This window comes from Microtus ochrogaster, chromosome 7 (genome assembly GCF_000317375.1).
Source record: "Microtus ochrogaster isolate Prairie Vole_2 chromosome 7, MicOch1.0, whole genome shotgun sequence".
Taxonomy (NCBI): Eukaryota; Metazoa; Chordata; class Mammalia; order Rodentia; family Cricetidae; genus Microtus; species Microtus ochrogaster.
The window spans coordinates 30762479-30772526 of NC_022014.1; the positions used below are offsets into that span (position 1 = coordinate 30762479).

The 10048-nt window shown below is 44.4% G+C and overlaps 1 protein-coding gene across 1 annotated transcript in view; it reads right to left on the reverse strand.

Moving 5' to 3' along the window:
- The window catches only part of Stx8 (syntaxin 8), a 245969-nt gene that overhangs the window by 176854 nt on the left and 59067 nt on the right, over positions 1–10048 (reverse strand). Inside the window, exon 6 of the mRNA XM_005349830.2 lies at positions 7427–7519. Within this exon, the coding sequence (XP_005349887.1) occupies positions 7427–7519 (93 nt within the window). The remainder of the gene's footprint in view (positions 1–7426; positions 7520–10048) is intronic.

Here is a 10048-nt window from a genome sequence, read left to right on the forward strand (position 1 = left end):
ACACACACACACACACACACACACACACACACACACACACACACGCCAATGAGAAGAGCCATGGAGGAGGAGAACCGTTACAGAAGTCAGCAAATCTACATAAAACACTGGCTCAGACAAAGAAGGGCTTCTGTTGAAAATAGCATGAAAAATGGGGAGTTTGAAGTGAAGAATTCTAAACTTGATTTATTTGGAGATACTTATTTGCTTTAGACTTTTTTAGAAGAAAAATACAAACTTAGGTATGCATGTTAAAAATGCTGTGGACCAAGGTGGGTGGCCTGACTGAGATTCCTACTTTTGGGTGGGGACGGAAGAAATTAGTTTTCCCATAAAACCGTCATCTCCCAGCTCCTAGATTTATCGGGAAGGCCCACTTCCATCTGCCACAGGCCTAGGAAGTCCAGCCTCACTCCTGGCCCCTGTATGGGTGTACACACACTTGGCACAGAAGTCTACATCTGGCTAAGTTATCTAAGGACCACAAGACATCACTGGCAAGGATGAGAGCTCCCTAGGTTGTTTCCAAGCCCAGCTAAGAATTGAAGGACTGTCTTAAAAGATGTCTTATCTAACATTTCTATATGTGAAATACAACTTATAGAAGGTCATTAATTTGGACAAGGGACCAAACCAATACAGACTGGTTAAGTAAAATGAATGCAAAAAGCAAGCACACATCGCAAGAACTGAGCTTTGGTTCCTCCTAAGCAGACACCTGCCTCAAACAAGCCGAGTCAACAAGTGCTAGGCCCTCACTGATGTCACCGTACTCCTGTTCTCTGTCCACATTGTAGTACCAGTTCTTATGGGTGTGCCCTTCCCCATTTATAGAATCATCCATTAAAGCCAGTTTAGAATCTGAACTAAGTTTGTTGTAATTCTGTCTGTGTAGCCTTGGCTGTCCTGGAACTCATAGATCTGTCTGCCTCTGCCCCCATAGTGATGGGATTAAAAGCATGCACCACCACTGCCCGGCCAGGTCTATTTTTTTAAAAAAACAAAAATGTACATTGTGAAGGCGCAGTGGAGGATCCCCACAGACTGCTTCCAATGTGGACACCACACACTGACTTGTTTTATGCTCTTGACCTTGTAAAATGGGTCCTATGAATCCCCTTGATAGCCACGAACAGACACTGAAGACTGGCTACCTTGCTCAAGATCATCCAGCTAGGTCTCAGAGTCCCACCCCTAGAGAGCGTCACCACTGTGACATTCTAGTTCCAGTGTCCTCCTGCCCCATCCAGACATATGGTAGACTGATTATACCTTATGGTGGCTGCACAGGACAGTTGACCAGTGTGCTCACTGGGACAGGAAACGAGCTTATTTGTCATTCTTAGGGCAGAGTATACAACTGCAGAGACAAGTGTCCAGAGTTCTCTTACTTCCTGGTGTAGTGTCCAGCAGGTTCTGGAACAGTAGCTGTCCCAGACCAGCCCGCACAAGCACAAGCCGGAGGATTATGGAATCCAACTCCAGCAAACCTTCCAGAAAGTACTCGTTAAATTTTGCTACCATAATGAAGAAAAAAAACTTTCTACTTGGAAAGATTTTAAAATACTTTTCTCCAACTACATTTCTATGTGAAATATATTTCACTTGTAACATCCAAAATGATGTATTACAATGGGCCAAATACAGAAACACACACACTAGCTTTACTTCTCCAAACACAAAGCCCATAAAACTACAGGGAAATGTAATTCTGAGAATATCTTTAAAAAAAAGTTACCTTCCAAAGTTTACATCAACATATAACTTACTATCTTAAACTTGCATTTAATAACTTTTACATGTCTTTTCATTTTAAATGCAGTAACAAAAGAAATAGGAAAAAAACCTCTCAGGATTCCTAAATAATTTTCAAAAAACATAAAGGGTCCTAGACCACAGATTTTGAAAGCCAGTTACTAGATAAAGGTAATCAAGATTTAAGTCTAGGGCTGGAGAGATGGCTCAGAGGTTAGGAGCACTGACTGCTCTTCCAGAGGTCCTGAGTTCAATTCCCAGCAACCACATGGTGGCTCATAGTCATCTATAATGAGATCTGGTGCCCTCTTCAGGCATACAAACATACATGGAAGGAATGTTGTATACATAATAAATAAATCTTTAAAAAAAAGATTTAAGTCTATACAGTGATACTAATAGCTGAATAGCCTATAGCAAAATATATTGATGACAGATATAAAAAAAAAAGCCTAGGTACTCTATGTGCATGCATGAATGTGTGTCCGATAACCACCCCTTAACTTTATAAAAAAAGAACTGATTGAATCAAATGGGAAATGACTTTTCAGAAACAATGGAGGATATTTCATCACACGCTTCTCAGAGGATAACACTTCACATTTTCAAAAGACATATTAGTAAGCACAGTTAAATAAATACATAGAAACCCTGTGCACATCATGGCACAGGTATGGAGGTCAAAGGACAACTCTCTAGAGTTGGTTCTCTCCTGTCACCTTGTGGGACCCAGGGACTGAAAGGTGGTTAGTTTTTGGCTAAGCAAGCACCTCATTGTCTGACCCATCTCACAGCCTAGTCTCTTTCTTTCAGCAGTTTGCTCTTCTAGCTTATACAAGCCAAGAGAATGGGGAAATCACACACTGCTATGAAATCACTGATTTCTAACGCTTGCCAGTTTTATCTCTAACACAACAGTGAAATACACAGCCTATGACAATGGAAGATGTTTCTCTCCAGATGACCAAAAAGAAAATTACCTGACATACTGGACATAATGGAAGAGTCTGAGACTGAGGCTGGAGAAATGGCTCAGTGGTTAAGAGCACTGTCTGCTCTTCCAGAGGACCTGGGTTCAGTTTCCAGCACCTACATGCTAGATTCCAACCATCTATAACTCCAGTTTCAGGGGATTCTACGCCTCCTCTGAACTCTGTGGGCTCCTGTATGTGGTGTACACATATAACTGCAGTCTGACACATACACATAAAATAAGTATTTTTATAAAGAGCTCTGACACCAGACAGGAAGAAGTCCCCCCTCCGCATATACTGTATCAGTACAAGAGCAACTGTCATGGAAGCCTAAGGGAACACCTCAAGAGATTTCAGGGTCAGTTTCCTCCTGTAAAGCTTACAGAAGTCACCCCCAATGAGCTGGAGGGTTAGCTCAGGAGTTAACAGCATTGACTACTCTTGCAGAGGCCCCAGGTTCAGTTCCCAGCACCCATGTGGTGGCCAACAACCATCTACAACTCAAGGTCCCAGGAATCCGACACCTCGGCACCAGGCACACATGTGGTGCACATCCACACATGCAGGCAAAACATTCATACACATAAAATCATCTTAAAAAGTACTGTTTTAAAGAAAGAAATTGTCTCAAAGTATAGAATTACAGGTAACTCAAACACTGTAGTGTAAATGTGGCTAATCTGAATTACGTGGTAACTGGCAAAAAGATAAAGTATGACTCAAACTCACTGCTACTGTACAACAGAGGCTGGCAGCAGTTTCACTAGCTTTCAAGTCAAGATGCTCCCCCAGAGAATTGAGGGGAGACCCTTTTCTGTCTCTCCCAGTTTACAGAGCCTTTGTACTCCTTTCTTTGCGGCCCCTTCCGCGATCTTCAGAGCTAGAGAACACCATCTTGTCTCAGACATTGTGCTGCTTTATTCTTCCTGTCAAAGCTTCTTCTCTCACCTGCAACCTCTTTTTCCCTGTGGTGCTAGACACAAAACTCAGGGCGCCCAGCCCAGCTGCATCCCTTTAGGTGGACACCTCTAACTGCATTGAGGGTCTTCCTGCATAATCACAAATACCCTTCCTGTCCCGACTGACTCAATCCGACACACCTGTAAGGTCCCTTTGGCCCCCATAGGGCAATATTTTAGTGATGGAGATGTGCCTATCTTGCTAAGTTTCAGAGAGGCAAATATCCAATTTTATTCTCACTTTTCACAATGAAAATTAAGCTAGGAATTCTAACAAATCAGCAAGTGGAATCCGTTGATGTGAATGTGAAGTTCTTTTGTTTGGTTGGTTTCTGTTGTTGATGTTTTGGATTTTTCGAGACAGGTTTCTCTGTGTAGCTCTGGCTGTCCTGAAACTTGCTCTGTAGTCCAGGCTGGCCTCGAACTCATAGATCTACCTGCCTCTGCCTCCTGAGTGCTACCACCACCTGACAGGACATGTGAAGTTTCGGGAGCACCATGCCCTTCAATGAGCAGTCACATTTCTAGGTCTCTGAAGGACTCACTGGTTTCCTTGCCCCAACACAAGTGGCCTTCCCTGCCATCCTGCTCTTCCATTCCCTACAGACAAGCAGAGAGTGGCATATAGGCCCCCCATGACTGGGATTTCCCCTTCACTACTGCTCTTTTTAGGCCTGATCACTGCCCACAAAAAAGCAACTGGAGTTGGTCAGATGCTCTTAATTCCCTATGGTAAGAATGAAAACTGCATTCCTAAATTGAAGGATCCTAATCTGATCCTTTGATGCTGTGGTTATGTTCTAAGTACAACATATTTATTAGGAAGGTTTGACCCTTTGTTCCAAAATTGTCTGGCTGGTCATTATTCTAGCCGATTGCTTCTCTAAGGAAAATCATAGCAACAAGTCTGCAGCTCCAGAAACCATCCGGGTATTTACAACAAGTATCTTCTGCCTGTGGCCCTGACGTCTGTGGCACACACATCACAGTAAAGACCCAGGTGGGCTATAGGCTTGTCCACCTGGAGATCCCACCAGCCTTGCTTCAGTTTAGCGACAGGAACGGAGGCCGACTATAAGCCTGTCAGGGACTGGTTTTGCTTTATTTTTATTCTGAGAGCGTCAATTCTTGTGAGAGAAAATGGCTGAGTCTGCCCTATCTCTGAAGAGAAAACACACATCAGAAAACCACCCATGTAAGTAAGTGCTGGCTCCCTGGGAGGCCACCACAAAGAAACCCAGCTTATGTTGGCACCTCATGGGAAAGTCCCCATGTTTGTCTAAATGCAGATGTATCTATCTGACTGTGGGATGGGGGTAAGCTATGTGGTACAGAGAGAAAGAACTGGGCCCACAACCATAAACTCTCTGTGACACACACAACTGTGAAGGTTCTGCGCATGCGTGCCATGAGCACACGGGAGGCAGTGTGAAAGTACAGTAGTCCATCCTCTCAACACAGTTGACACGGGCACGCGGACATGGTGAAAGCAATCTGCTCTCTCCCTCATGTTCAGACATCAAGGTCCCAACAGAGGGACCGCAAGGGCTGTTCCTCCAACTGTCTGGGTGCATGCAGTGTGAACAAGAGGGTCTCCAAAGGTGCAGGGGAGCACTGGGAGCATTAGTGATACAGTATCAGCAGGATGTCTATTGCTGTTGGCTTTGAAACACAGAAGGGATGTCAGCCAAGGAATGTGGGTGGCCACTAGAAGCTGGAGAAGGCAAAGAAACCAATCTCTCCCTAGAGCCTTCAGAAAGGAATGCTGAGCTCTTGTTGATAACATTGGTTTTTACCCAGCAAGACTCAAGTCAGACTTGTGTGCTACCGAATATAAGACACTAAGTCTATGTTATCTTAAGCCGCTACCTTTGTGATCATAACAGAATTGGACGCTCACCAAGACACAGCCTAGGCTTTGAGGGGTGTTAAAGCACCCCCAAGCAATTCTGATAGCCACTGAAGAGGAAGGCATGCTGGTATGCTTGCTTGTGCTGGGAAATATATGGCAATTTTACCTGAGAAGATAGTGAGACCAACCCAAAACCATGTGTCTTTCATTCTTAGTCACGTACCCAGGGACACTGTGGCCTGCACATGCTACAAGATGACATGTTTATCAGTTTAGGTCAGACCTCCTGTCCCAGGCAAACTTCCTTGAGATAAAAAATAAATAAGCACCAGATAGCCAAGGTTGTCCTTTTAAAATAAAGCTTATTATCTTCCCAGTGCTGTGTCGCACTGGAGGAACTGACCAAATGCCTGGATTAAACGCAGTCCATAATTGGCCTGCTCACAGCACCAGCAGAAGGAACAAACTGTCCCCCCAGTGCTAAGCTGTCGCAAACCCCATGAGGAGTGTAGACACAGAGGGCTCTCCATTTGCTTACGAGTCTGTTTGCGTGTGACAGATGCTCAACAGCTGGATTTGTTTACTTATGATAGAGAAATGAACTGAAACCATGGGAACGATGACCACATTCCTTCTCGGGATCAAGGAGGGAAGTGCCTGTTGTAGGGTTCTGGCAAGGGCAGCCTCCCTGCAGAGAGCGACTCTGTCCCCTACCAGGCCTTCCATACCTACGCACACAGGATGCTTTGCCTCCCTACCCTGTCTTCCTTGGCTCGGACACCGGCACGACAGAGAAGTAGCCATATCAGAAAGCAGCTTCAGTCCTGCCCTTTAGAAAAGCTGTGGCGTTCAGAGGGCTCTCCGCAACTCGGAGCTTCATTTCTAGCAATGAGGACATCGCTACCTTCCTTTCCTCATGTAGGGTACATGCCATGATGCGGACAACCGTGCTCAGCAGGTAAGGAGAGCCGCTGTACATGCCAGTGTGTCTCCTCACTAAGCCACAGCTGCACCAGCTGCAGACCGAGCCTTTCCCCTTGGCCTTCTCACCGCATCTCTGGTTGGATGCATCTAATTTGGACTCACGGTCTCGACTCACAAACCCCTCGATTTCACTGTGTCCCTCACAGTGAGAGCACTGGCTGTTTCCTGCATGCACCCCACTCTCCATCCTCATGGTTACTCTTGTTCTGGTTTCCCCCCCTTACATAACTCAAGCTCAAGAGCCTCCTAAGTCCTAAGACTCCTGACCACAAGTTCATCTTTCTCAAACCACATCTGTTGCATCAAGCCCTAAATAGACACCTTCAAACATTTTTGTACTGTGGCCTGGTCATTTATGACGGAAGAAGAGCAAACCCCACTTGGTGCAGACATGATATGAGGCCCACCCAGCTTTATTATGTTTTGTATCAAAATACCAAACACTGAGCAATTTCACATCCTCCACAGAGAAAAAAAATGCCCTTGAAATAAATAGATCATGAAGTATTTCTCAAAATAGTAGGGCCAGGTACGGTCAGCACATGACTATAATGCCAGTATTGGGACACAGATGCAGAAGAAAGCAAGGCAAGTTCAAAGCTAGCCTGATCCACATAGAGTTCAAGGCCACCAGGGCTATAAGCACCAAAATTAATGAAGTCAAAGCAGTCACTGAGTACTGAGAAGTTTTAGTGGCATTTTTTTACACAGTACTCAGTAACTGCAATGTAAGTGCCCACAAACCACCACAGCTGCAATGAACACACTGCAATAAACCACTGCAGCCCACTGACTGCAGACTCCCCTATGACGCGAATTGACAGGGAGTCAACAAATGCCTGGACCTGTGGGGCTGCTACCAGCAGCAAGCTGAGCGGCCTCGGCCTAGGCCTTGTTCTTACCGTTCTGTTCATCCAGCTCATTCCCGATTTCCTGGCCCATTTGTTTCTGGCGACTGATGATGGAGGAGAGGGCATCGAGGCCTGCGTCCTGCTCTGAAAGGAAAAGAAAGCAACGAACTAAAAACCAAAGGGAAACATTTTAAAGATAGTAAAATATGTGTTTACACATGCATACACATTGACAGACATACACATACACACAGAGGTACATGTATCCAGGCAAGTGACACTATCCAGTGTATGACTCGAGTGACACCATCGCTAGCCTTACTGAAACAAAACTACAATACTTACTTCATGCCTCACACTGAACTGACTTCCAGATAAATCAAATATTTAAATAAGAAACAGAAACTTTATTGAGTTTGGCTACACCAACATTTAACCTTCTGGCATGTAATTCAAACAGAACATGTATTAACCAACAAGAATAGGGCAATGTTCTGATTTTTAAAATGAAGAAATAATATAGACAAAAACCATACCAAAGAATTTTAAAAGGAAAATAAACACATAAACCCATTGATATCATTAACTAAAAATTTTTTTGAGTGTGTGTGTGTGTGTGTGTGTGTGTGTGTGTGTGTGTGTGTGTGTACATGCACGCATGCCCACAGGTGCACACACGTTGGAGCAAGAGGACTACTAGTGCAGGTGGTTCCCTCCTGCTACACTTGTGTCTCAGGGGTCAAACTCAGGTCATCGTGTTTTGGCTGCAAACACCTTTCCTCGGTGAACATCTTGTCAGCCTGGCATCACTAGTTTTTGAAAAATACAAATAAAAATGAATAATAAGATTTGAGGCCTTACCAGATTAGTAAATATGAAAACGAATAAGGATGGGCAAGGCTACCTAACATGTCAGGAACCTGCAGTCCTAAGCACTGTGTAGTATGGAAGGTAAGTTCAGCTCCCTGGTAGAAATCCTTCTCAGGATTTTAATTCACTCACTCCAACTAAGTCTAGAAAATGTGTCTAATAAATAAAAAGCAGAACAATAATGCATCTCCAAGGGTCTTCCTTAAAACACACCCCTCGTGCTGGCAGTCCGCTCCTTCCTCTTGGTTTATCTTTCCGACTACCCTAGAATGTTTTCCGGTGTCCTAAGCTGTTTTTCTCTGTAGCAGGCACAATGTTTGATACTGATAATCAATTTGATAGGATCTAGAATCATCCAGAAGACAAGCCTCCGTCCAGACCTGGAAGAGATTCTCTTGCTTAGATTAAGGTGAGAAAAGCCACCCTAAAAGTGGATGAGGGTCCTAGACTGTGAAACCTAGAAGTTCCTGCCACAGGAACTTCCCCACCATGACAGACTGTGCCCTTCAATGTATGTTTCTTCTAAGTGGGCCATCGTGGTGACATTTCTGCAAGAGCCTTGTTCCTTTGCTTCTGGGCCCTGAGCAGAGACTATGGGGTGGGGTCTACACTCGTGAGTGCCGTCTCCCGGTTGATGGTGATGGAGGGCCAGCCGCAGCTACTCTCCTTTATGTTTTTTAAATGACTGTTCCACATAATGGCTTATCTGTTACCACAAAGGTCTTCTCCCTCAGGAGTTCACTAGTTCACTGTATGGAATTAAATCATTACACTTAGCTCTTTGATTCACCTGGAATTTATTTAAACTTAAGGTGTGAGGCAAGCACCTCTTGATGACATTTTTTTTTTGACACAACGTACTTTTTAAAACCTATAAACAGCCTGCTGTGTCTAGGGACCATTCCAAGGCACCATTTTACAGCAAAATCACTTCATAATGAGGTCCTCTTGGTCCTTAGTAGCAGCCTCCTGGATGGCCTCCAAGATAAATCCATCATCAAACCTATACTTGAAGAATGTCTACGCTACAGCAAAAGTCTTAATGTTTCCGAAGAACAATCCATAGATGGACTGAGGGTCAGTGAACTGTGAAACAACAGAAAAATGGTGGGAAAATGGAAGGAACTGCTGTTAAGGTTGTCCGCTAGCAAAAGACACTGAAGCCCTGACATTGCTTTGTTCAGTGCGAACACAAATTGTCAGCAAAAAACAGCTACACTAACCTTGTCTCCTAAAGGCCTCCCTAGGGCACAACAGAAAGGCGGCTGGAACTCTCCCCTACTCCTACAATGTCCCTAAGACTGGAGTGCCTCCTCTGCATGTAATGTTACAGTCAATTTTCAACCCACAACCTAGACACGGAAGATGCTGGGTAGGTCAAAATGATCATGTTAACACACTAAGATTCTCTGAGCTGCAAACTGACATTTCTAAGAGGCAATGGTTTAGCCACTTAGTAATAATCAAAATAAAAGGCTGTTTCCAACAAAAATATCACCAGGACTCACGGCAGACAATCTCCTTAGGAACAGCACTGTGTGACACTGTGACAGTTCATTCTCCATAATCTGCCTCTCTCTATCACAGGGTCCAAGGCTAATGCCTTAGTAACGGTGTCAAAACAGGTCATTTGCAACATACCAAACTCTGAGTCATTCTTCAGCTTTACAATGGTGTAGATTTTAACACATGATTGCTATAAAAGAACAAAAAAAACACACACAGAGACACGCACAGATAAGCGTGCGCGCGCGCGCGCACCCACACACACACACACACACACACACACACACACACACACAC